The 26,785-nt window shown below is 36.2% G+C and overlaps 2 protein-coding genes across 39 annotated transcripts in view; both read left to right on the top strand.

Moving 5' to 3' along the window:
* The window catches only part of CCDC141 (coiled-coil domain containing 141), a 121,324-nt gene extending 109,430 nt beyond the window's left edge, over positions 1–11,894 (top strand). The window contains exons 26-29 of the mRNA XM_080399189.1: positions 2,860–3,014; positions 3,107–3,236; positions 3,333–3,498; positions 5,242–11,894. Coding sequence (XP_080255315.1) covers positions 2,860–3,014; positions 3,107–3,236; positions 3,333–3,498; positions 5,242–5,365 — 575 coding nt within the window. The 3' untranslated portion in view covers positions 5,366–11,894. The remainder of the gene's footprint in view (positions 1–2,859; positions 3,015–3,106; positions 3,237–3,332; positions 3,499–5,241) is intronic.
* Positions 11,895–12,078: 184 nt separating this feature from the next.
* Positions 12,079–26,785, top strand: part of LOC308068900 (titin-like) — a 240,935-nt gene continuing 226,228 nt past the window's right edge. For 14 of the 38 annotated variants that reach the window (XM_080400320.1, XM_080400321.1, XM_080400322.1 and 11 more), the window contains exons 1-12: positions 12,085–12,247; positions 14,415–14,518; positions 18,738–18,941; positions 19,660–19,947; positions 20,705–20,793; positions 20,884–21,128; positions 22,629–22,917; positions 23,144–23,296; positions 23,776–23,895; positions 24,939–25,076; positions 25,908–26,045; positions 26,519–26,656. In XM_080400320.1, coding sequence (XP_080256446.1) covers positions 14,428–14,518; positions 18,738–18,941; positions 19,660–19,947; positions 20,705–20,793; positions 20,884–21,128; positions 22,629–22,917; positions 23,144–23,296; positions 23,776–23,895; positions 24,939–25,076; positions 25,908–26,045; positions 26,519–26,656 — 1,893 coding nt within the window. In that variant the 5' untranslated portion in view covers positions 12,085–12,247; positions 14,415–14,427. Of the gene's footprint in view, positions 12,248–14,414; positions 14,519–18,737; positions 18,942–19,659; positions 19,948–20,704; positions 20,794–20,883; positions 21,129–22,628; positions 22,918–23,143; positions 23,297–23,775; positions 23,896–24,938; positions 25,077–25,907; positions 26,046–26,518; positions 26,657–26,785 lie in introns of all 38 variants that reach the window. The other 24 variants (XM_080400334.1, XM_080400335.1, XM_080400336.1 and 21 more) reach the window with 7 other exon arrangements.

Below are 26,785 nucleotides of genomic sequence, written 5' to 3' on the forward strand. Positions count from 1 at the left end.
ATGAGGCTACACCATGGTATTTGAGACTGGAGCCCTGGATTATGGATATTTCAGATCAATTGGGTCACAAAACCCACTTTGTATTGCTTAATAAAATTCCTTCTGACTCTTAGGAGCTTCACTGAGACAAAGTCTCTGAACAATAAAGTGCAGTGTCTTAAGTTAGAGCAATGCTGAGCGAATCCAAAGTCTCTGAGCAGCATGGTGTGAATCTCAGTCTACCCTACATCTTTTGAGAAGATCAGGGAGGCTGATAAACTCGCTAATACCACATTTCAAGACATTAGATTGAAAATGACATATCTAGAGTAAATAGATTAAGAATAACTGTGAAGCAAAGTAATAAGAAATGACTGCTGAAAACAATTTGGCTTGGTCTGGTACTTACTGGTATGTGAGAGAGACTTGGGGCAGGGGTGAATGCTCTGTGATAAAGCCAGATGCAGGTGTTTTTTCCATCTGCAGACTGCTGAGGTTTCCTTTCTGGTTCCACAGTTTACAGCAGAAATCTACTGGTTCCTACAAGTAACTCACATAATATTTAATATTTGACCAACTTCTTACCTGAAACCATCGGAGTGGGGATTTCAGTACCACTGACTACGTGAAATGTTTTTCACCACAATGCAGGAAAAAAGATCTGTTCCTTCTAACCTTTGTGGTCCATAGGATGTCCAGCCAAGAAATAATTTTTAAATGGCAAGTTGTCTTAGCTTATTCTGACAAGTCATGTTGATACAATGGGAAAACCATTGGTGAAATATAATCATCCATTGTATTTTGAAGGTTGCTGTCAGAAGAGGAACTCTCCTTTTGCAGCATATTTTGTTGCACTGTTGAGTTCTAACCTGTGTCTTGCACATTTCCCTTTGCTCTCTACAAACTGGTAATTTTAATTTTTATGTTCTGCTGACTTACTGATACAAAATCAAGATGTGGTCTGATCATTATCACCATTCCATTCAGATTATTATTATTTTCATTTTTTTTAAATGGCAAAAACCATCCTGGTATGAGATGCAGCCTGACTTCACAAGTTAATACAAACCACACAAGTATTTGAATCCAGCCAAAAAAATCATAAGGAGTGGCTGATGGCCACTTAATGTTTTCCACCAATACAAGCTAATCATGCATTGTTTGTGACTTACTGGCAGCCGCCTGCAAAGAAGAGGCAGGACTTGGTTTTTTCACTTGAAGTGAAGCTGTAGATCCCAAATGTCTGTGCTTCAGGTGCATGCAGTGCAATGGTGGTGACAGCTTGCATGTGCTAACTTTCAACAGTTAAGAACTGAGTTGTTTGAGCTGCTGGAATTGGCTAATGGAGACCTTAGCTTAGCAAGAGTATGAGAGAGTAAAACTCATATTTCTGCTTTCTGTTGTGGCCTCAGTCCTACAGTAAATGGGAAGAATGTAAAAGCAGCTAAGCTTGAAAGCTTGTTGCAAATTAGAGCTCACCTAAGCAGTGGATTTATTAATACAATGGGTGAAAACATCTGCATCACCATGCTGACAGTTCCACAGTTCCACATATTGGGCAAAAAATAGCCATGGGCTCAATACATTTAGGTTTAGAAGTTGCTGGGCACTTTTGTGAGATACACTCATTTTTGTTTCACAATAGCATAAAGAAAAAAAAATCATCCTAAATGAATGGAGTAGTGCTGGCATAGTTGAGAGCAGCTTCACGCTCTGTTATTTATCACACATTTCAGTAATTAAAAATCAGAAATTAGAATTCTTAGAAATTTCCATTTCTAAGAAGGCTGGTGATTACTGTTAAATACTTTTGACACATGGTATAATTCATAGTAAAGAGGAACAAGAAGACTTTCTTTATGTGATAGGAATGCGAAATGCTCATTTTTGTTGTAGTATATGCCTCTGTGTGTGCTTCCCTGTGTTAGCATCTTCTGCTTTGGATTCCCTGTGTCAAGAATACTTAGTCTGAGTTCTGAGGTTGTCATCTATTTTGCTGTGACCCTGGAGGTGGAATGTAAGTAGAACTTCAGGTAGTAAGTGATACAGTGATCCAGTAAATCCAGATTTACAGCTCATTAAGTTGTATGTCACATGAAGCAATGCTTTGATTCAGTGCAAACGGATGCTGATGTATTTGTATTAGCTAGGCCTTGTACTGGCTCAGGTGTCATCTGTCCTCCCGCAGCTGGCACGAAGCCAGCACAAACTGAATCTCACGTGCTCGATTGTTGAAGTAGAAATGCAATTACTAGCCCATCCTTGATCTGAATCAGGTTTGTACTGGATGATCTGATAGTACATCGTTTCAGTATTAATGATGGCCAAAATAATGATCTTGATCAAAGTGGTACAGAGGCCATATTCTGGCCCTCATCATTGTTGCAAATATAGATAAATCTTTTTTTAAATTTTTTCAATAACTTTTTTTGAGTAGAAGGATAGGGGAAAAAAAGTGAAGAAAGAGCATGACGTACATCAAGGCACTAAATGCAAAAGTTTGTTCTCTTGAATATGTCACTTTATATTTGTGTGGAATATTTACTCTTCCACCTTTCTCTGAAACACAATCCACACAGACTTGCCTACTACCTACACAAAGAACATGATTCTTCAATATTAACGTGGAACTAATATTACTGTACCGATGCATGAAATTCTTGGATGCTTAATATCCGTGCATTTCAACAGACTTTATAGTATATAGATAAATTATGTCTGTCTACTAACTGTCTGGCAAACAAGTTATCTTGAGTTCCAGGCATCAATAAAGGTTCCTTGTCATGCAATGTGGTGAACTTTATAATTATGAGAGTGGATTTTTTTTTTCAGTTTTTTTAGTTGTGTTTTTTTAAATACAGTGAATAATTTTTTTTCCAGTACAAGGAAAGCACCCAAACTTCATACAAAAATTTGGACATACAACTCTACAAGAAGGAGAAGATTTAATCCTGCATTGCACTATACATGGAAATCCCAAACCACATGTCTGCTGGACAAAGGATGATAACCAAGTGGTATCTGGAGACATTAGTGTATGTTCTAATGTTCTTGAGTATTTATTGAGAGCAAGGTATTTTGCTTTATGCTACTAATAATCTCCTATGTGCATTCTACTGTTTTACAGATTGAGAAATTAGGAGATACCTATTACCTTTTAAAAAGAAATGTGGTCCTTGCTGATACTGGGAAATATATCTGTGTTGCCAGCAATGAAATTGGAAAAGCATGCTGTTCTGCTTTCGTAACAGTGATAGGTGATTCATCCTGCCAGCTGCATTGCATGTTTTTTAGGCATGTTGTTGCCATATTAAAGGAGTACCTTGTTTCCACTAATGCACATTTTGTTTCAGAGAAAAATAAAACCCCAGAAATTTCTGCTGTAACTCAGGCTAAGTCAGAATGGGAAGATGGATACTTTTCAGAAGAAGTGACTGTCACCACAGCTGAGCTAGTACAAGCCCATGACATACATTGTGTGCAAGATCAAAGGCCAGTGGCTAAACATCTCCCAGTAAGGTAATTTACAGCTTACTCTGTGCTGTGTCTTGTAACATTCCAAGTGCTATAAGTACCTTAATTTAGAAAGCACACATCACTCTTCCTAATCCTATGAATTTTTGCATAATGGAAATTAAATGCATGTATGACTATCTTTTACACTTAATTCTTCATCAGAAGATACGCAGTTCTGTTAGATGAAAAAAACCTTGTAATGCAGTAGAAAATGCAATTTGTGCAATAAAGTATTTAGTGAAATATTTTTTTTTAAAATCTAGGTATCTTAATCTAGATATTAAAGTAAGACTGAATAGCTCAAACACAGAAAGTATTCCAGAAGTTCAAACTGGTAGAACTACATGAACATGAAGTTTTAGTAACATTATATGTAAACAAAGTTTTCTAATAGGCAGGCATTTTATTTAGAAGAGTAAGTAGCAGTCCTAATAGCACAGGAACAGTCATTGTTTATTAACTGATTAAGGATGAAAAAACTTCCCACTGCAATTTCAGAAGACTAAATGAGAAACATGAAGTCAGTAGTCCTTGTGGTGACTTGTTGTGCAGGGTTAAATCTTGCCTCCTGCATTTAGGCTATGAGCCTACTCAGATTTATGGTGCTAGAACTGTCTGTCTTTTGTTGAGTAATATATTTGGGCATGAGAGAGTTTTTATACCCTGTGACTGTTACAGATCTGGCTTACTATAAGTTCACCGTTTACTGGAAGACTCAGACAAGATGAGGCTATGTAGGGATGTAGGTGGGGTTTAGGAAGATGTTGTGGACATAAAAATAAGACTTGCCATCGAAAGTTTTCAATAGAAAATACCTGAACAATTCTATTGATAAAATCCATTACACAACTCTGAAATGGGGAAGACTGTTTTATGGTGAAAAGATGGTTTCACGATGATACAGTAAAATAGCTTTCTTTCTAGAAAGTATGTGGAGGAATGTAATGGACTAGAGACTCCAGGAATCTCATGGCTTTAAAGAAGTGATTGTTAATGTGACCTGGGAAAGTGGTTGAGAATCTGTGGGATTGCTGTCAGGCTAGTCTTTCACAGTCTGCTCAAAATGTTTACACTAGTCACATAAAAATGTATTTGTTGCTTAAAAGTGTCTGAATATTTTCTGAACTTTTCATACATAGTGAATTCTATGGCAAAAACCCATAGAAAAAAAGAAAGAGCAGTGTTCTTTTGTCTTTATGTTCTTGAGGTTTGTCTGTCTAGATGTAGAACAACATGTAAAAGGGAAGGAAAATTATCATGTATGTTGATTCAAAAACTGTATTTAATCATAAGCTGCCTGCACACTTTCCTTCATGTCCAGCTGATCAAGCATTGATCCCATATATTTTGTTCAGGTTTTTTCTGTATTGCTGTGAGATGACAGATATTCCAAAGCAAAAAAATCAAATGCAAGAGGACATTAGTTTTACTTAGGACAAGTAGAGAATTCAGTATGATTAAAACATATAGATCATACAGAAAGGTCAAATTTCTCCTCATTTTTCTCAACTCTTCTGCTCTTTATAACTAAAGTACCCTCTGGTTATTTGTTACTGTCAGTAAGATGAGTTTTAGGATGCTTTATGTTCTGTCTGGAATCACTCTTTATTTGATGTCTAATCTTACATTGTCTCAAGACTACAGAGAACAGTCTATGCCAACCACCACATTGTCGCTTATGAAAGGGGATGCTGCAGCTGCCACCATTAAAAATATTGGCTATATTAACTGACTGTTTTAATACAGGTTTAAAGAGAAACTGTGGCTTCAAGGAGTGTATCTTGAACTTGAGAGGCTACAAGAGATTAACTTCAATGTGGTACGTGCTCCAGTTCTTCCACCTGCTGCAGAGGATCGGAAGATGGACTAATTGCGAGATGCCCAGTTGGCGAATGTGTTCATGTTGTTTGCTGTGTCCATTAGTAGGTATTGGCCATGGGTGAGAAGATGAATCTTTGAGTGCTGTTCAATTTATATGTAGGTTACAATTTATATTTTTTCTTTATAAATAAATCATTAATAAAATTCACTTGTGCACAGCATTTATTAGACAGTGACTTCTAATTTCTTGTAGTTTTGTTATGGTTTGTTTGACAAATCTAATAGAAGGTGATGATGGAAAAGAGAGATATTAGCCTTTAAAATTACAGATCTTGTTAGTGATTCATCAGTACCCACTGTTTTATTCTTGTACAAATTCCATCAACACCATCAATTCCATCAGCAGTTCTTCCCACTAGCTTATATAGAAAATTCAGACACAAACAAATGAGGGCTTAAAATGATTTTGTAACTACAGATTTCTCCAGTTTACCAAATAACAGTGTTCATTACCTTATTTCTGACAGCTTTAGAGGTATTTTGAGGAGACATGGCATCAAAAGGAGTGGTTACTAATAATAGTAAATCCTGTCTAATGCATGCTTAGTACAAAGAATGTCTTCAAGGAAGAGAGAGTTTTTTTAAGACAATGTGATTTTGCTTCTGCTTTCAGGCTTGGATTAGTGTGACAAAGCAGTCCATTTCCAGTTGATGCAAGTCATTACAGTCCATGTAATCCAAGGAGCAGACTATGTAGTGATATCCACACTACTTTCAGAGTACATCCTTAGTTTAACTAAGGATTTCCCAATGACACAACTCTTCAAGACCCACAGAACCCATTCAAGGTACAAAGAAAACCTGAACTGAAATAGAATCTTTTGGATTGTAGGGCAGTCATAGCAATATGATGAAATTTTTGTCTCCGTGTCTTGAATTCAGAGTCTAGGTGTCTTTTCACTTCACTGCAAAGCTCCTTGCAGAGAAAGAGGAGGATTTTCATAGTGTCATCTATTTGCAGCATTGAAAAAAATAGTTCAGAAAAAGCTCCATTTGGGATGGCTGTTTGACTGGCACAATAACCAACAGAACATCTAGTTAGACTTGGAAATAACTGTTCTTCAGCTTGCTCCTTCTGATTCAGATTTTCACAGTCCTGCATAGCAAATGATTCATGCTACTTAGACTTCAGTTTTAGTGCACCGCATATGGCTTGGCCAATACCACAGGTACATGTGTATTGTGCAACTGCCTATTGTGCAACATTTTGTCATTCTTTATAGACACATTGGTTAGGCCTACACTGGGTTTGTATACCACAGCAATGCACTCTCACTTCTCACATAGAGCAGACAGGGGTTTAAGCCGTGCTGCATCTTTGGGCTGCATCCAGGTAGTTGTCATCTGTGCAAAACTGGGACTGAAATTGAGAGTTACTTAAATAATAATACCAAAACATTAAGCATTTATCCCCAGCAAGGTGCAGGTTGGCTGGTAGAAACTTAAATTTATCTTTAAACTAAAGTAAATGCATAGAGAGGAAATGAGCTGAAAAAAAATGTCATGTACATGTCTTCACCTGATCACATAAGTCACTTGCTTGACATTATGGAAAAGTCAATGGCATCCTGCCCACAGAAGAGTCAGAAGGCTGTGTATATGTGCACATAAATATAGTAGCTGAGGACTGAGGTTCACGATCTGCTTATTTACCCTCTCGCTCTCAGTTTTTTCCAAAATGGAATGGAAAAAATATTAAATATTTTGTGGACTCCATAAAATCACCTTTCTGCTGACTTTGTACATGTTGTTTATAAATCTAAAGATTTCAGAGACAATGCCACAGAAAATGTTGTTTCTAACTGCAGTCACATTCATAGAACTGACAAAGTAAGTATCAGACAATCCCCCCCCCCCAAAGTAAAAAAATCTCTAAAATGTATGTTCTTGTATCAGCTGGAATCTGTAAGTATGGCATATAAGATTTCCTATTTAAAAATCCTTTCTGTAAAAATAGAAGTGTAGAATTCAATGCCTGCTGATCTTGATTCCTCAGCAAATTGAAGGCATTAGGGGTTCTTGCTTTTCCTCTTGATTGTCAACCTGTAAGAACAACTTGAACTTTAATATTTGAGGTGGGCTTTTTTTCCCTCTTGATTCACCAAACACAGCTTTACTTAAAAAAAAAAAAAAAAAAAAATACACAAATGTGTTAATGCTTTTCTAAATAATAGATAAGGCAAAACAGGAACCTGTATGTCTGTTCTTACTTATGGTTTTCTTACAAAATAGTTGAAAATGGTATTTATAAACAGATAAACAACAAAACCCAACAACAACCTTCTTTAGCCGATGAGGAACACAGCTGTTGTTCCATGTGTTCCCAGGGAATGGTTCCATTCTGAAATGTGGTGAGTATATTTGTCTTTTCATTTTATAAGTCGTAGATACCTAAGAATTTGTTAAAAGGTCTGCAAAATTTGATGGAATGTATGTATCTATTAAATTCTAAGGACTATGTCAATGTTGGTTAAAATTTGTCCCCAGTATTATGATATTAATTATTGTTTTGTGGAAGGAAGTGGAACAGTTAGAAACACATTCTTTACTCAGGATCCAGGTTTTGTTGATAGGGCCATGGTTTCTAAGGTGAGGTGCTGAGTGAGTAATGTTTTTATTCCTTTCTTTTTCCACATACATAAATGTGCAGGGATGATGTATAAAGAAATAATATACAAGGAAAACTTGGGAAAAGTGATGTCTCTAAAACTTTTCCTTAGATATTTCCAAGGAGATGATATGAGTGATAACTATCAACATGAAGTTAGTGAATATGGACCCTGATAACTATTCTGCACTCGTTCAGATCTAGTCACAATTCCCAGTAAATTGTTCATATGTGGAATAGCTAAAGTTGTTTCAGAAATTGCTTAGTGCCTTAGTTATCTTTTCTGCTTTGGGAGCAACTGGTAGTGCCTTCTTCAGTAACAAACAATTTTCTGCAAGCAAGTTTTAGTTTGTATTGAAAAAGATTAATATATCTTGCATAATCAGCTGCAATAGCTCAGATAAGAGACGTTAGCATTTGAAAATGCTGCGGTTTCTCAGAAGACAGCAGCAGCACACAAGTGTGGATATTCTTGTGAATATAATGCATTTTATAGCTTTTATTTAAGGTTCTAAAGGTTTCATTACAAATTACTGTTTATAGTGTTTGCAGAGAAGGGGGAGTTGATGAAGGTGGTGGAAATGCTTTTTAATTTCAGGTCAGGATTTAATGGTTTAACAGTTAATAATTCTTTAGATATTTCTAAGTTTAAAGAAAAGTGGGTGGGAGGAGGTAAAGCAAATTTTTTTTCAAAAGTAGACTTTAGAAAACTGGAAATTCAGCAAGGATATAATACCAGAATATGTTTTGGGTTGTGTTTTGTCAGTTCTGTAAAGTTTTAGGACGGCATCTTTACCAGTGAGAAGTTTTATTTAAAGTGATCAAATTATTTATTTCATTACTCCCTTGGTTCTGCATATTTGGTTAGGAGAAAGTGCAAAATGAAAATAGCATATGAGAGGAGATATAACAGACATTGTATAAGAAAGAACAGGACAAAGAATGCAGGGAGTGAGGGAAAATGGAAGTGAGGAAGGAAATGCGAGAGACATTCTTTTGCAGTTTGCAAATTAGCATGTGTAGATAGATCAAGAGACTAGGGAAGAAAGCAGGGTTTATGCTATATTGGCTGTGCTGCTACAGCACATAGTATATGACTACTGTTTGACAAATAATGAAAAAATGTTTTTTAAAGAAACAAATCAGGAAATTCTACTTTGAAAAAGCACATTGAAAATGTGCCTAAACGGCAGTTTGAAACTTTCAGTGTTCAAGAAACAATGAAACTATCTTTAAGCTCTGACTAGAGTCTTCAGCTTTCAAGGCATCTTCATATGGGCCTACTTAAGTAATTGTTATTTTTGTGCAACTCCACTCATCAAGTTGATAGCATTATTAGAATTAATCGAAGTGAATCACATACAAAGAGGTTGATGGTACCCACACCACAATGTTGCATTGCGTTGAAGTTTATCTGCTGTTTCTTAAATGTATTGTTGGTAAATGATGTGATATGTGTACTATAGTAATGTTGGCAATGTATATACTTCAGTAGCAGACTGAAGCAAATGCTGAAATTTCCATAATAATCACCAATTTGTATGTCTGCCTGAAAAAAAAATGTCTTTGTCATTATCTGGATCTGACTTTTTTTGATCTTAGAGCAAAGAAATAATACTGTTTTTACCAGCAGTGTCTTTGCTGCACAATAATAGAACTGAAATCATCCTTCTTTTTTATTGTGGCTACACTGTGTAACTAAACATGTAGAAATCACACTGGGCTCATAGTCACTCTTAGCAGAAGACATGTGATGTTAAGTAATTGTATTTCCCTGAGAAATACTGCACTGTTCAATTTCATTTCTGAATTCACCAGCAAAAGAAAAAGTTGAGAAGGTACAAATTTCTGTTGGAAGTAGATTTAATAGTGATCAAAAGCAAATGTAAAACTTCTGAAAAAAAATAAGTGGGAAGGTACATACATTTAAAAATACAATATATTTGCTTTATGTATTTGAATGCAGCAACATTTTTCCTTGTAACTTTCTATTGTTGTCACCAACTGTTGTTAACTTGATTGAAATAGAAAAATTTGAACTTCTAGCCATCTCATAACTTGAAAAGCGACAGTTTGCACATTTCTGTCAATTAGAAATTATCACATGTTCATAAACTTTTTCATTGTTCATTTGACTTAGACGTCATCATTAAGCTAGCTGTGCGTGAGCTGCAGATACTAGCCTGTGTTCTTTCTCCAAGTTTAATTTTTCGCTGAATATTGGAGTGTTCAACCACAGAATAAAAAAGGCATCTGCCAATTTAGTAAGTCTCTGTTTAGAAACAGAAAACAGATACCTTTTTCATAGATCTCTTTGGACATTTTGTGTCTTTTAGTAGAAGCTAACTTGTTCTCTACGCTAATGCGTAGAGTTGTATTTATTATTATACTCTTATACAGAGAGATGTCTGACATCTGTTCACAACAAAAAGTTAAAAATTAGCCGTAGTACTCTGACTTTCAAACTCTGTGAGAGTCCAGATAGTACTAGTGTAGAGACTGTTCTAATTTCTGTTGCTGTTGTAACTGCTGCATGCCAAGAATAGCCATAAAGTTGGTATCTTATGGGATGGATAAATTAAGGGCAAATCAAATTTCTGAAGTTATTTTATGAGATCACAGCAATATGTCCTTTCTCATTTATTTCAGATCTGCAAACTATAATATAGTATCCCCTTGCATGAATCATAGTGGTGGTATTCTCTCTCCTTGGTGTTATCTGGAGCTCATGCTGGAGGTTTCCTTCAGGTTGTTTCCAGATACAAGTGCAGCTGATAGTACAAAACTCCAACCTGTTTTTACTTCTCTAGGTAACCTCTGGGAGATCCTTTTCAATGTGGATCTTGGTAATAGCAGACTGAAGTCCTCCATTTACCAGAAAAGATAAGCGCATGCTTGACTTCAAGCACCTCAGTAGTCTTATGAGCTAGTTATGTGCTCAAAGAGTTTGCTAGGCATCCATTATATACATATATTCCACTTCTTAGGGAAGGAAAAGGATATTTAGGTAAGAAGGTGTCGATAGAAACAGGCAGATGTGGTGTGGCAAAACATGTTCCATTCTGGCTATAAATGAGAGTAGCGTTCTAATGCTGAATTGCAACCTGCTCTAGAAGAACCTGCTTTAGCAGGGGGTTGGACTAGATGATCTCCAGAGGTCCCTTCCAACCCTGAACATTCTGTGATTCTGAACTCTGGCCTCTGTTTCAGAGGTAACCAATCTAATGGTACAATTAGCTGCATAGAGTGAGGAAGCTGGGCTAGTGGAAGTTCACAAACTAATATGCTGTTCTGTGGATGGTTAACTCTGTGATCTTCACAAGGACTCCACAGGTCTAGAAAAAGGACATTAGACTTAAATTCTGATTTTTTTAGAAATTACAGTAGTTGTCCGTGTTAATTTACTCTCATAAAATTTGTATTTCTGCACTTTGTCTGGTACTGGTTTTAAGATTTACTGCTTGGAACATCCAACAGAAAAATTGTGAAGGAAAAAAACCCCAGCAGAGTGCCAAATCTATATATTACCAAATACAATTCTAGAATTCAAAGGTATGGAAAAAAAAAAAAAAAAAGCAGTGTATTCTAATAGTGTTTGGGCACATGTCTGAGCTCAGCTTACTTATTTAGTCTTGTGATTGACAGATGCATTTGGTAGCTTCTTGGATGTTTTGTAATGAAAGAAAGGCTGAATCTCACTGATATGACTACTTCTGAGTTGTCCATATAAAACACTTCTTTATTACTTTCTTCAACTTCTGCTTATGACTTGGGAAATTTGCAATGGCTTGTAAACTACACAGTATAAATGAAATTGAACTATAAATCAAAAACTTTGGAACAGATGATGTCTCCTCAGTGAATCCCTTTTGTGCTTCCAAAATTATCATTGTCAATCAAACCAACAGGTGGTGTATGGTTACACAGAGTGGATCCCCTCTCACAAGACACTTTCTTTTAGGAAGCCAATCAGAACTGGCACTGACATGATGAGGCAGACCTGTCAGCAGAGCTGGGGTATATAAAGCAAAACAACTATGTTAGCACTTCTGAGCAGTCGTGCATTCCCCGCCTCGCCTCGGGTGTAGGGATTGCAAAAAAACAAAACTACACTGTCAAGACTGTGTAGTTTTGTTTTTATGATTAGAGGCTCTACAATTCTCATGCTGGGATTGACTGAAAAAATCTTACTCTGGATAAGGACGTCGTTCAAGAAGATTTCGTTGGGCTTAGCCCACTCTTACAGGCACTTTGAGAGATCAGGTTAGTAGCATGTTTCTGCTGGTGTAATAAGTATTTTATCAGTCATTAATAATCTCCTGATATATTCTATTATTTATAAATTTGCCTGCAGAGGGGGTATAGTTTTCACTGGATAGACATGGAGCACTTAAATTCTCTGGCAAGATTATGTCTTATATTTCTGGAAGTAAGTCTTGATAACAGCAAAAAGTTTTCTCGGTATATTTATTGTTAATGACTATATAAATTAAGATTTGAAAAGTGCGTGGAAACATATGCTTAACTTAAAAACTCCTTTCTGTGGGGAGTGTTCAAGGTTATGCTACTGAGAGATAAACTGAGAAGCTCCAAGAATAGCTCTGATAAAATGCACATGGTATCAGCTTAACGCTGATGACTTTTTAAGGGAATCAACTGCTAAGGTATCAATTACATGGCAGCTCTGGAACACTTGTCTGCTGTCATTCATAGCCAGGAAGGTTATTTCTGGAACATGACATTTCAGATGCATACTTTCAATTCTAATTATACAAAAAGCCTTATAGGATCAGATCTTCATCACCAAAATTTGGCTAGATAGTGAAATACATAAACCTAGTGTGAACTCAATGACAATTCTACTTAATTAGATTATTTCCAATCTATTCTGAAGTCAGGAAATTACATATATAAGCTTTCATAATGTTTTATTATATTGTAAGATTATTTCCATATATTCTAGTTGAGCTTCCAAACATAATTCTAACTGAAGTAGATTTTAGTGAAATAGGTGAGACATATTTGTCTTCATCTTCCTTTCAGAAAACTGGTGTTGTGTTAGAATGAAAAGTTGGTCATTTCTTTCTAATTTGAACTCATTTCCTCTCACCTTCAAAGCTGAAAAGCTTTGTTAAAAGGCTGTTCCTCTGTCAAGCTGGAACAAGTATTTAGATAACCCATAAAGACAATAAAAAGGAGCTCAAAATCCCAATACAATATTCAGTTCTGCCCTCATGCAGTTATTGTTATGTGGGTATCAGGCACTGATTTCAGTGAAGGAACTCACATCATGAAGAATTTGCGCTGCTTTCAAAGGTAGCATAAATTTGGCTCATAGTGAAAGAAACTTCACTTTCTCATTAATTTTTAGGTTAAGCCTGGGACTGTCATAAAATATAAGGTATAAAAGCCAAAGTAAACAATAGTAAATATGTGAGTGAGATTGACTTGAAAAGATTGTGGGGTAAGCCCTTGTTTAGTAAAATCTAGATGCTCTCAGGGGAATTTTTATTGAGAAAAAAATCTAACTTAAATAGATGTATGATACTATTAAGAAGATACTAACCACATTTAAAAAACCTGCACAGTTCAACATCAGTAAATAAATATGTTCATGCAAATATAAAATATTCATGATACAGAAGCTTTTCTAGCGGTAGCGTGCAATTTCAAAGTAGGATTTTGTGGCATAGGAAGAGAAAGCAAACTTTTTCTTTAAGGTTTCACATGGATCTGCAGTTGTTCAAACCATCAGTGTCAGTGGCTACCTTATATCCTAGCTCACATTTCGACAGTGGCTGTCTTCCCATATTCAAAATTCCACTAAGATACTCTCTAAGAAAGAGTAGAATTTTATCTGCATTTTTAATGCCAATATGCTTCTGTGTAAAATGAAATTATTCACTACTTCCAGACTACTTGTAAAAAAAGCCTCTTGGCATTAGATTGTAAACCTTCACTTTTTTTTTTCAGTTGCTACTTATTGACCTAGTTGTCTTCCCATTGGAGAATTCAAATGCTTTGCACTAAAAAGTATTTTCAAATAATTTAAAAAAATGTTTACATGGAGATTATTTTCTCTTTCAGTAAAGGACATGGACAAATAATGGACAAATAGGGGGTAGATGACCTGCACAAGGTCATGTAGTGACTCAAGCAGAACTTTGTCTCATGCTGCATACTTGTAATGCCAAATCACAGCTTCACTAAATATGTTTCAAATCCAACTCAACCAAGTGTCCCCCAAGAGTAATTTGCTACAACTTTGTCAAAACCTACAGTTTTCACATTTCACCAGGTCAATGTGATTTTAAACTGATAAGAGTAAATTATTATGAAAATAATTACAAGTATTCCTAAAATCTAGCAAGGATGTGTGTATAATAACAATTTCATCATTGATATCTAATTATGTTTTTGTTGCTTTCAGAGTGCCTGTCAAGATGACGACAAAAGCACCAACATTTACGCAGCCGTTACAAAGTGTTGTGGCACTGGAGGGTAGTGCTGCAACCTTTGAGGCTCATATTAGTGGTAAGGTTTTGATTCGTTCTTGCAAGACTGATTATTTTTTTATTCTTAGGTTTTGTAATGTTTATGCTAAGACATATGATAACACTTTTTGTACATCAGAATCTGATCTGAATGGGTAAAGATCAGTGCTGAAATGTAAATATATATCCGCATCATATGGTACTGATCAGCATTGTGAGATGCTGTCAGATACCCGCACACTGCAACATTCCCAGTCAACAGCTAATCATCCTGCCAATGAGACTGGTGTCTAATTCTCATCTATGTTAGAATCATCAAAACTGGGGGGAAGTAGCATTAAAAGTATATGCATAAAAATACATACTGTGCTAATAAAGGAACTTCGTATGGGTGCAGAGAGAGTTATCTTGTTTAGATGATGATGGTCAGACAGAATGAGTTGTCAAGGTGCAAAAGGCAAGACATAGCATAGTTCTTTATTGACCTATTGCTAAGCCTTACTCTGGCTAAGTTGTATTTCTGCCTTCTGTGCCTTTGAGTTTACTTCATTCCAGAATTCTGTTAATGGGGTTAAAAGCACAAAATCTAGGTCCATGTGGCCACTGAAGAGGGTAGAAAAACCTTGTTTGCTAGACAGTAGATGTGTATGGTGGTCATGATGGTAGTACAAGGCTGGATTAACATAATTTTTTGATGCAATTTAAAGAGGTCAAATAATTTTAAAGGATACTTCACTTTGCCAGTCTACACACTATTAAAACACCCTCTCTTCCATAAAACCCGATGCAAACCCCTGAGATAACTTTACTAGATAACCAACACCCTGTTCTAAAAGTGCCTCTAACCTCGGCAGTGACTAAGGAGAAATGACACGTGTTCCTGCTGATGGAATTATATTGTCTTACAGGCATTAGCAATGTGATGATCCACATACCGTAAAGCAGTACCCAGATGCTCTATGACAGGTGCAAACACATGATCTGTCCAACTATAAAGATCTCTGATATCTGTGGTCCACTGTGGTTCCTCCCTTGGTCCCTTTTGGATAATGCTGGCTCACACAAGGTGTTTGAACATGTCCTGTAGTCTACATCCATATTTTTTTTATGCCATATTCTGTTATTTGGCCCTCTACTCTTCAGTTCATTGCCCTAACCTTGTCTTATTGTCTGTACACTGTAAATTTTCTATGTAAGTTTCTTTCCACTGATGATTGCAATTCCCATTATGAATACATAAATATATGATCAGAACAAGTTAGGATGCTAGTATTATGGCTCAGTATGTGATTTTGGCTATTTTCATTGTGTGATATCATGGAATACTTGGAAGGGGAATTTGATTTTTTACTAAGAGAAGATACAGCACTTTTTCTAATAGCATATACCATATGTGTATTTTAGTCTTAAATATCATGTGAGGCAATCTCCTATTAGCTTTTATTCATATTGTGATGTTCTTGAATGTCTTTCCTGCCCCAAAAGCATCCACCAAGACTGACAGATCTGACAGTGGCTTGGCATTTGGGTTTTCGATGTATAAAAAATATGCACCTTTTACTTTTTGAACTAATTGCATAATGGACTACACAGCTTTATTCTACTACCTTGTCTGGCCTTCCTATATGTCTGTTATTCTGTTACTCTGACTTCGAAGTTCAGACTTTTTTTTAATCTTTGGTAACACTGCCCTTTTATATGTAAGTCAGGTATTAATACAGAGCTACAGTTCAAACATGAAGAGCATGGTTAATTTAAGAGTACCAGGAAGAGCTTAGAAACCATCTGAGATGCAATTTTGCAGTCTGTAAACTAGAACAAATGAATTGTACTCTTATATCAGCCTGTGAATTAAGTGCCACGTAACAAAGATCTGATATCAGACAAAAATACCCAGTACCACGCCCTGCACTCGGAAAGCACAGAACACACAAACCCCGTGATTAAAAGCATTAAGTGCCAGAGGGGATAAGGCAATCATCACAGGGGGAGCCCTGCTGGGTGAGCAGTGACTAAGGGGACATGAGACAGCACGTCATCCTCAAGAAAGTCTGCAGTGCTGCTGGGATTAGAACTGTGCCCATCCTCATGTCTCCACAGTACTGATCAACTATTGAATTTGTTCATAAAGGACTAACCTGTACTCCGCTTATTTCAGGTATTACCTAATGCAAGACAGCCTTTACACTCTGCATATTGTTGAATACAGCACATTGATTATACACAGGTTGGCAGTTCCTGTCACAGCATTGTCAGGACAATATTATTGAGTTTAATTACTTAAGCAGTGAAGTTGAGGCACTTCAGGTCAATTTTCTTCTTTTTGACAATAAAGCTCAAAAAACCCTCAAGGACAGTTTTAAAATGAAAGAGAATGTGTCATGTGGCACATGTAGAAGTAAATCCCTACTTTATATAGTCCAGACAAAACTATAATCTGAGGTAGATCTCACCTTTTAGTCCCCAGCTCTGTGGCATGGGACTAGCAGAGTGCTAGTAAATTTGTGAAGTTGATTTTCTTTTAATACGAATTTGGGCTCAGATTTCCAAAATGGCTTCTAAATTTGGATCCCTTGAACATACAGTTTGAGACATCAGAATAGACTCAATTTTAAAAAATGTAGGCCGTGTTCAACCTACCACTCAACTCCCTGTGTTTGTTAATCATCATAGGATGCTGCATTAAGAAAAGAAAACATTTTGGTAATGTTTCAAGAAATTCACGGTTGACAACATGATTTTTTTGGTTGCCTAGCTTAAAACATTTTGAAACTCATTTGCACAAATCTTGAAGACACATACCTCTGGATTAAATCAGTGGCATCTGATGGATACTCTTATGTTCATGGTGATAATGCCCAAGTTGTCCTATACCAGTAGTAATAAATCGAATTATACCAGCCCCATCAGAGCTGTTTGATAACTTCCATCTGCGGAATTAACAATGATTAAAGGTACTTTTACCCTTTTGATTTTGAATCCTCTCTAAAACTGGCCACATTCTCTTTCTCTTACGTACGTCTAAAAATCAGTTTTTCAACTATGAGGAAAATTTTAAATTTTCCTAACCAAGTCAGGTGTGACAACAGATGATCAGCAAAAGCTTCTCTTTCATTTTAGTCTCACCAGTCATATTCCTGGCTCATTAAAACCCCAAATAATGAAATGAGATTATAGGAGGAATACTCCAGAAATGAAACAGAATTATGTAGTCCTGTGTTTTTGCAAATCACAGAAAGTGGAACTGGGAAAATGAAAGCAGCTGGAGTAAGCACAATCTCTGATCTCATTCCTGAGCCCCTGTGCAGTACAATTGATGATTTGGCTTGAGTGGGGAAATATATGAAGTAAATTTGCAGGGATTGTCACTTCAGAGAAATGGTGTCCTAGGACTGCAAAAAAGACTTTGAGGTGGAACTGTCTCCTTTAGGAAATTAGTTGTTGTCCTTATGTGGTTCATGTAAAAATTTTACCGGTTTGTCAAATGTATTTCAGTTGCTCAGTAAAGTTGGCTGAGTAGAACGCTGGCAAAAGAATTTCCATTAGGAATCTAAAATCACCATTTAAAGCTAAAAAACCAGCTATAGATACAGGTGAAACTCTTCTGACCAGAAGAGTCTTGTTGATGACCCTGACAACAAAATAATAATATATTTGAACAGCAAAACGTCAGCTGATTCCCCCAACTGTTTTCTACTATACTCACACAGAATACACTCCAGGAAAAGGAAACAACCCCCCCAAAATATTACTAGCATTTGGTGTTAACATCTACAACAGTCACTTTTTCTGTCACTTTATTTTCTACAATCATTTAGAGTTAAGAGAACTTGGTTGGAAGTTCTGATTTTTACTTCGTCTCCAAACTATTGGACTGGATAAATTTGTTAGCAATAAGCAGTACTACTTAGATACTAGCAAATAAATAAATAAACCATCACCCTCACATGGATTAATTCATCCCCCTTATAATTTTGATGAACTTTTATTCCTCAACAGGATTGCTGAACACTTCAGTCCACTCATTCAAGTAGTTTCCTAAATGCAGTAGCCTGTGCAGTTGTCCTGTTGCCCTGTGTAAAGACCTTTCTAAAAAGAAATTCCTTTACCACTGTGTCACTGGACATCATAATCATAGATCTGTGCCTATGCCATTACACACTGCTATAACTGTTTATACATGAACAAGTATTATGGTAATTTTGGATATCTGGCATTTCATAGCATCTTAATTTCCTTTTGTCTTCCTTTTTCTTTAGGTTTCCCAGTTCCTGAGGTGAGCTGGTATCGGGATGGCCAGGTTCTCTCTGCTGCAACTCTTCCCGGTGTGCAGATCTCGTTTAGTGATGGCCGCGCTAAACTGGTGATCCCCACCGTGACAGAAGCAAACAGTGGAAGATACACCATACAAGCCACCAATGGATCTGGGCAAGCAACTAGTACTGCTGAGCTACTTGTCACAGGTATCAGGCAGCTAAAGAAAGACAGCTTTCTCTGTTAGCGATGTGAGAAAGAGAATGATAGCAGAAGTGTCTCATTTAATGAAAAATGTTTGTATTTGAAGTATGTGATCAGCAAAGAAATAGCAAACCAAATTCCTTTCCCTAAAGCAGTCTAGAATTCAGCATATATTCTCACCAGTAATTTCTAACAGTGTCCTTTACAGCTTAACTGCATAGAGTTTAATCTTGATCTTATAAAACCCTAATCACAATTACAAACTTCTGGCTTAACCCGATATACTTCTGCTCATGTGGTCTGTCACACTGGCTACATTCAAACTACACATAAAAGAAAGGATAAAGTTCTGCAGGATGGAGCCTTTAATGATATTTAATGATATAAATTATACTTAATACAGTCACTAACATAAAGGGGCATGCTCAAGAGACTTTAATTTACTACCTATGGTTGTAATCAACCTATCTCTAATTCTAGAACGTCTGCAATTATTGGCTTTGCAATCAGAAATTTTAAGCACATGAGAAAAGTTGAGGGTGCTTGCATTTTGGCAAATCAACTGTTAATATTTTGAATATTTGAGAAGGTAGTGTCATATGTCAGTAGCATGTGAAGGAGAAGGAGACCTTGTGCACTCCTAGTAATGAAAATATCTAGCCCTTACAGCTTTTTTTAATAGACGTTGTTGGTTTTCTGTTTATTTCTTCAATAAAACTGCAGCTGGAACAGCACCACCAAACTTCTCACAACGACTACAGAGCATGACTGCAAGGCAGGGAAGTCAAGTTCGACTTGACGTGAGAGTGACTGGAATCCCTACACCTGTGGTGAAGTTCTATCGGGATGGAGTAGAAATCCAAAGCTCCCCCGATTTTCAAATTTTACGAGAAGGAGACCTTTACAGCTTAATAATTGCAGAAGCATATCCTGAAGACTCCGGTACTTATTCAGTAAATGCCACAAATAATGTGGGACGTGCTACTTCAACAGCTGAATTGCTAATTCAAGGTAACAGATTTGAAGTTACAAGCCATGAAAACAACAGAGCATTCATTGTTGTAATGGTATACACACCACTTCATCGAAGTTACATCAATAAGTTCATTTGTAACTTCTTTATCAACAGTTATGAACTTGCTGTGAAAAAGTAGTGTCTTTGATAAAATTTGCCAGAGATTTTTGTCTGAGAACTGAAAAGGACTTTTTGTCCAGAATGGGTCTCTTTAAACTCAGGATACAGTAGACAGAAGAAAGTGGGGGGGTTCCTTTTAGATGTTCTCATTTTGTTCTGTAGGTTTCTCAACTTGTAAGCTGGCTTTGATGGAATAGATATATTAGACTGCTTTACTGTACATGGTCTTGTAAATGAGCCTGGTAAGGTTGAAGACAGTCTTAGATAGAGAATTGTAGAATGAATCATTCTACCCAGAGCAGTCTTCCTTGGATTTCATGTCAGTCAGCCTTCCAGACTGTGTAGTCATTTTAGATCCAGGACTGATTCTGAATAAACTACAATAAATGTGTTTTGGTTTGATTTGGTTGGGTTTTGTTTTCCTAATGACATAGTAATGCAAAAATATTATTTAAACTATTTTCACAATTATCTGTCTATAGATAATGGAGGAAAAAGAAATGTTTGCTTAATTTTTTCTCTGTTGTTAATATAAACTTGTATATAATTGGAATTGACCATTCGTTTATTTCTGCAGCTGCTTACTTTTTATGCCATAAGCAATTCTCCTGACTATGTTTTCTCTTCCAAAAGGTGAGGAAGAAGCCGTTCCTGCTAAAAAGACAAAAACAATTGTTTCGACTGCTCAGATTTCACAAACAAGACAAGCCAGAATTGAAAAGGTATATTTTTCAAAAACAAAGTAGGTAAGGCTAAAATGTGGATCGTTACTTCTACAGTATCCCAGACGTGTTTTCTTGATTTTGTTGTAGAAGACTGAAGCCCACTTTGATGCCAGATCGCTTACAAGTGTTGAAATGGTCATAGAAGGTGTGACAGCCCACCAGCTCCCACACAAAGCGCCTCCACGAATGCCTCCTAGACCTACATCAAAATCACCGACCCCACCGATAATTGCTGCAAAAGCACAAATGGCACGACAACAATCACCATCACCTGTCAGACAATCACCATCACCTGTAAGACATGTCAGAGCACCAACACCCTCACCAGTAAGGTAAGCTTATTATTTCAAACAACTGCTTTTTGAATCAGTTTCACATATAGCAGTAATGCTGTAGGATGAGGAGATGGTATAAAATGGAAGAATGCACTGACTTTATACTGATGGAGTTTATTCTGATGGTGAACTATAATGTGCTGCTGTATTTGCCACTGTTGTGGAGGTGCGTGCCTCATTTAGATTTTCTATTCCATATGGAAGAAAATGGATTATTTTAGACAAGCAGAGGAAAAAAGAGCAATGACACTCTGGTGAGTGGCAAACAGAATGGAAGGAGGTGTAAAAAAATGTGAAAGCATGTTCTGTGTGTGTGCTGGTAATGACTCCAGAAATAATGTTTTGAAGGTAGGCAAGGTAAATGTGGTTATCAAAAAATGAAGTTTAGCTCCATTGCATAGAGTCTTGAGAGGGAAAGTGAGTGATCTGAAGAGCAGGGCTCTTGGTCTGGGAGACCCCAGGAGGTCTGTGCTGAGAGGCAGGTAAAAAGAAAACTGCTTTGGATGTCCTGAAGTTTCAGCATTGTGAAGCACCAGTGTCAAGGAAGGAATGCCTCCAAGCTGAGTGCTCAGAAGAGTCCCGTGTAAATTGCCACAGCTAGGTATGATGATGAGTTTTGCCCCATTAAGACTAACTTAAAAGCACCAGAAGAAATTGATTGATAGTAACTAGCAATAACTAACAAACTGCATAGTTGAAAGAGTATTTCAATAGTGCCATCTAGAGTGTATGTGGAACTAGAAGTTTGTACTCCCCTGCTAGTCAAACCACTTCAAGACCTACAATCCATTAGAAAATAAATCTAAAAAATTAATATGATGTTGCTGCCCCCTACTGCTGCAATTTGTTAATGCTCTGTGGGAAATACAGAATAAAAATATTACTCAAAGAAAATCCAAGTTAGAAAGCCTGTTAAAGCATTTTGAAAAATACTTTAAAATGATCAGCTAGGATTGGGATTGAATTTTTGGAATATCAAAATTTAGAAAATGTTGTATTTTTTATAGAATAAAAAAAAATATATATACTTTCCAAGTTGCTGCCAATTATTATGGGTGAGATTTGTAAATGTAAGTATGGGAAAAATTATAGGCCCTGATCAGAACTTTGCCTGGAGTCCTAAAACAGGTGTGGATGATTAAGGAGAATTAAGATAGAGCAAATGGAAACTAATGATGAATTTTTATATTGTAAATGTATGTGCTTGAGTGAAATGCCCTTTGACATTTACCCTTATTTCTTGCTTCAGTTCTAACTAAGATAGTACAAAGATGTGTTACAGTTATGTGTATGACACAAACACACATTAGGCATAATGTTTAAAACAGGTAAGTGTAATTTACAAGTAGAACACCTCAAAAACCTTTTACAAATCAAACTACAAAGTACTGAAGATACCTTAAATTGGGAGTGAATTCAAGTTCAGGCTGAAATTGTTTGTATAGTTGTCATGGTATGACACTACATAAATTATATTAATATTTATTTTTTCTTTAGGTCTGTTTCTCCTGCTGGAAGAATCTCCACCTCACCTATTAGACCAGTGAAATCTCCATCTCCAATCCGTAAAACACATGTAGTGACAACAGCTGGGGCCGAAGTCCTTCCTCCTTGGAAGCAGGAAGGATATGCTGCAACCACAGAAGCCCAGATGAAGGAAACAAGAGTATCTACAAGTGCTACCCAAATAAGAACTGAAGAAAGATGGGAGGGCAGATATGGGGTCCAAGAACAAGTTACCATTAGTGGTGCTGCTGCTGGTGAGGATGCGGCTGGTGCTAGAGAGGTAAAGTCTATTTTTGGAAAGTGCGTTGGTTTTGCTTTATGTGTGGACTCACCACTGCTAAATAAAGTCTGAGAGGCTGTGTATAAAAATGTGTGTGTGTCTGCTGTTGAGAGAGTTCTGTAAATATTGAAATGCTTCTTTGCAACGTTCTGTCTCTGTGCTGGTTTTGTGCTCCTGAATGTATGCAAAACATGAAAAAAAATGTCTTTTGATGTGACTAATATAGGTGAGAAAGGACAGTGAAAAAACAGCAGCTGTTGCTACAGTTGTTGCTGCTGTGGATCAAGCCATGGTGAGAGAACCAGCTCCAGGTGTTGTAGAGCAAACTGCTAAAAGGACAGCAATGACTGCAGTCCACGTTCAGCCTGTTCGAGAGCAGGTAGAAATAGAGCACAGACATTCTATGATTTCCCCTTTATCCCTTCATCCAACATGCAAACAAGGCATGATTCACTGTGAGGAATTAACATATTATCCAGTGCACCACAAAAGCATGCATACTCATATAGAGCATCTGGACTGGATAGGGATGCTTGTGGATCACTTATTCCATTGCTTTCCATCATAGCAGGACTGAGCTAATTATTCTTAAACTGTTTTTAAGTTTAAGAATGCCTTCTATGAAAGTGATCCTGTATTCTCCCTTGTCATTTATTCTCTAACATTACTCTTACACTGATAAAGTTTTTCCTATAATACCTCATTTATAATTTTCTCACTAAGAATAACTTAATTCTCCCTTAGTATTTTTCCTTCACACTTATTCCTCTCCCGTTTTTCCTTCTCCTCTTCTTTTGATGATCAGTCTGCTAAAATAAATTCTAAGACTGGGTTTTTGTTTGTTGCTATAAAAATCAGATGAGAAAGGAGGCAACGGTAGTAGTTACCAGTGATAAAGCCACAAAACAAACAGTAATGTCAAGAACTAGAGAAGAAATTGTTACTTCACAAGAACAAAGGCACATCTCTGATGAAAAGGTGAATAAAGATGTTATCAATAATTGTCATACCTGACCTTGTTAAAAAATCTATTATCTCATCAAAAAGACAAGCCTATGAACAAGAGAAGTGAATTTTTATAATATTATTTTCTCCTTTTATATATATTCACTCTTCTAGTTGACGTTGCTGTCATTCTCCTATCTCTCCTTGATGACTGTCTTTCCTTTTTTATTTCACTTCCATTCTTAATACCTAAGAATGTGATAAACTTGCAAAACATTAACTTATAAAAAATATTTTTTATATATTGTATGGTGATTTACTAGATACTATTCTCAATCATTTAAAGAATTAACATGGAGGAAATTACTCTTACATTTTCCTTTTTTGTTGTCGTTCTGATTTTCCTTCTAAGCTTTCAATTTGTAGCCTGCTTTGTTTGTTGGCAGCACAATCAGTCAGAAAAAGGAGGAAAAACTCATTCTGCATTGAAATCAATTTTGAAAATACTGATGAGTGATTGGAAGTCAGATTATTTTAGCATGTGTTTTATCAGACAAATGTGATTTCATGGAAGACCAGCTTTTGTAAAGAAATGTTACATTTGCATTCTAGCTGAAATGCATGAGGAACAAGGCATAATCTATCTTTAAAGTACTGAGAAACCAAAATCCACCTTGGCAAAAAATTGCCAGTTTATGCGCAGATTACATCTGAACTTCTTGGCAAAGTGAATGTTACCTAAAACTTGTTTTTAATATCCTACACATTCTCAAACTGATTAGGGTGCAGGACAGTTTTTCTCTGATCAGATTTTTTTTTTATTACTGCTTTCAGTAGCAAAGCAAACATTTGTGGAATGTTTGTTTATATTTTATTTGCTAAATATTTATATGCTAAATGTATATATGTTTTGTAAATGTCTGTGGTGTTGTTATTGTTTCCAGACTAGATAATTTTGAAATCCAGTTTGATGTTTTTCCTCTTTGTTTGTATGCTCTTTTCCAAATGTATCAAAAATCACTTACCTTATATTTTTAAATAACATGTCATTTAAACTTGTTTTTATAAACATCCAGATAAGAAAAGAACCAGAGAAAACTCCAGTGCCCACAGTAATAATTGCCACAGATAAAGCCAAAGAACAAGAAAGAATATCAAGAGCTAGAGAAGAAATATCTACCAGACGTGAGCAAGTGCACATTGCTCATGAAAAGGTAAATAAATGTTACAATGTTTAACTCACTGTTATATTCTAATAAGTTTATAAAATGTCATTCTTCATCAAATGTGCTATGTATCTTTGTTCTGCTTCCTTATGAAGAGATTACAAAATGAAAAAATTGTAAAGCAAGGTATTCCAGATACAGACCCAGCATTGCAGGTCCAGTTCTACTAACATTGTAGCAACCCTGTCTACAGAGGAAGAGCGCAGCTGCCCTTCCTACAGATCCTTTGAGCTTTATGGGTTTTATTGCCAGGGTAGTCATAATTTCATCTGATGCTTAATGACCTTTGTCTGAAGGTAGATTTCTGAAGATAAATTATAAAGGCTATCTCTCATGGTATACTTACATGTGGAGTTTGATTTTATGAAGTTCATGTTTGTGTGAGGACTGAATGCATCTGCTGGACCATATTGTGGAACCATTGTTTGTTGGAGTAACTGATTAAATAGTTCCACCTACTGATGGCAGTAAATATGAAGTCATTAATACTAATTTTTATGCAAACAATTTCTACAAAACATAACAATGATATATCACAATTAACTAGGAAGTGGGAAGATTCTTCTCTAATTCACACATGGATTAATGTGATATGTTAATAACTTTGAATGCACTTTGTTCAACTAGCATATAAAATATGACTTAAGATATCAGGCTATAACATGGTCTCTAGAATGGAATTATTCAATTTCTCAGGTGATATGCCATTTCTCTTATTGATATACATTCTGAAACCTTATCTCACTTTCCCCAAAAGCTGTGTAATTTTGACAACAGGCATAATTGATTACTATTATTTTTCTTTACCATAAAAACTAGATAAGAAAGGAAGATATGAAACCTTCTGTACCTAAGGTAGTGATTACCACTGATAAACCTAAACCACTGGTCATAATATCGAAAAGTAAAGAAGGAATTGCTACCAAACAAGAGCAAGTGAGCATAACCCATGAAAAGGTGAATAGCACTATTACAACTGTATTTGGGTTTTTGTCCTCTCTTCTTTACAAACCTTGTGTCCCTCAAAAAATACTAACTATACATTTCCAGCTCATTTTTTCTAAGATTTATTCCACTTACAAGTTTTTAGAACTACTGTTAATTAGGCTATATAATTCCACCTCTGTCTTTCTTTCCTAACTGTTTTGATTAATAGGATGCCCATTTTTCTCTTCTGACTGACCTTTGAAATGAGCTGACTCCTGAAATGCGTTTTAACTTTTTTAAAAAAATCATTATTTTTATTTAAATAGGTGTCAGGGTGTAACAATACTTACCCATATACATATAATACAGAGCTGTGTGCCATGCAGAAGGATCTAACCCCTTAATTCTCCTTCCCTGTTCCCATACCAAAATGCTTTTCCATTGTCCAACTATCTTTCAAGACCATACATAACTGAAACTTGTATTTCCTCTATAATAATCAGATTAAAAAGGAAGCTAAGAAAACTACTGTAGCTCCGAAAATAATTGCCACTGATAAAACTAAAGCACCAGTCACAGTGTCCAGAACTAGAGAAGAAATTACAGCCAAGCAAGAACAAATTCATCTGGGTTATGATCAGGTGAATATAGCTGTTGCAGATGTGAAATATGCTGTTACAAATTGTTTTACCTGCAAACCTCACCTTTTAAGAGTTACTTGGGTACCATAGAATGCCCTCAAATTAATTCCTGATAACATAGCCATTAAG

This window comes from Falco punctatus, assembly GCF_963210335.1.
Source record: "Falco punctatus genome assembly, chromosome: 8".
NCBI lineage: Eukaryota > Metazoa > Chordata > Aves > Falconiformes > Falconidae > Falco > Falco punctatus.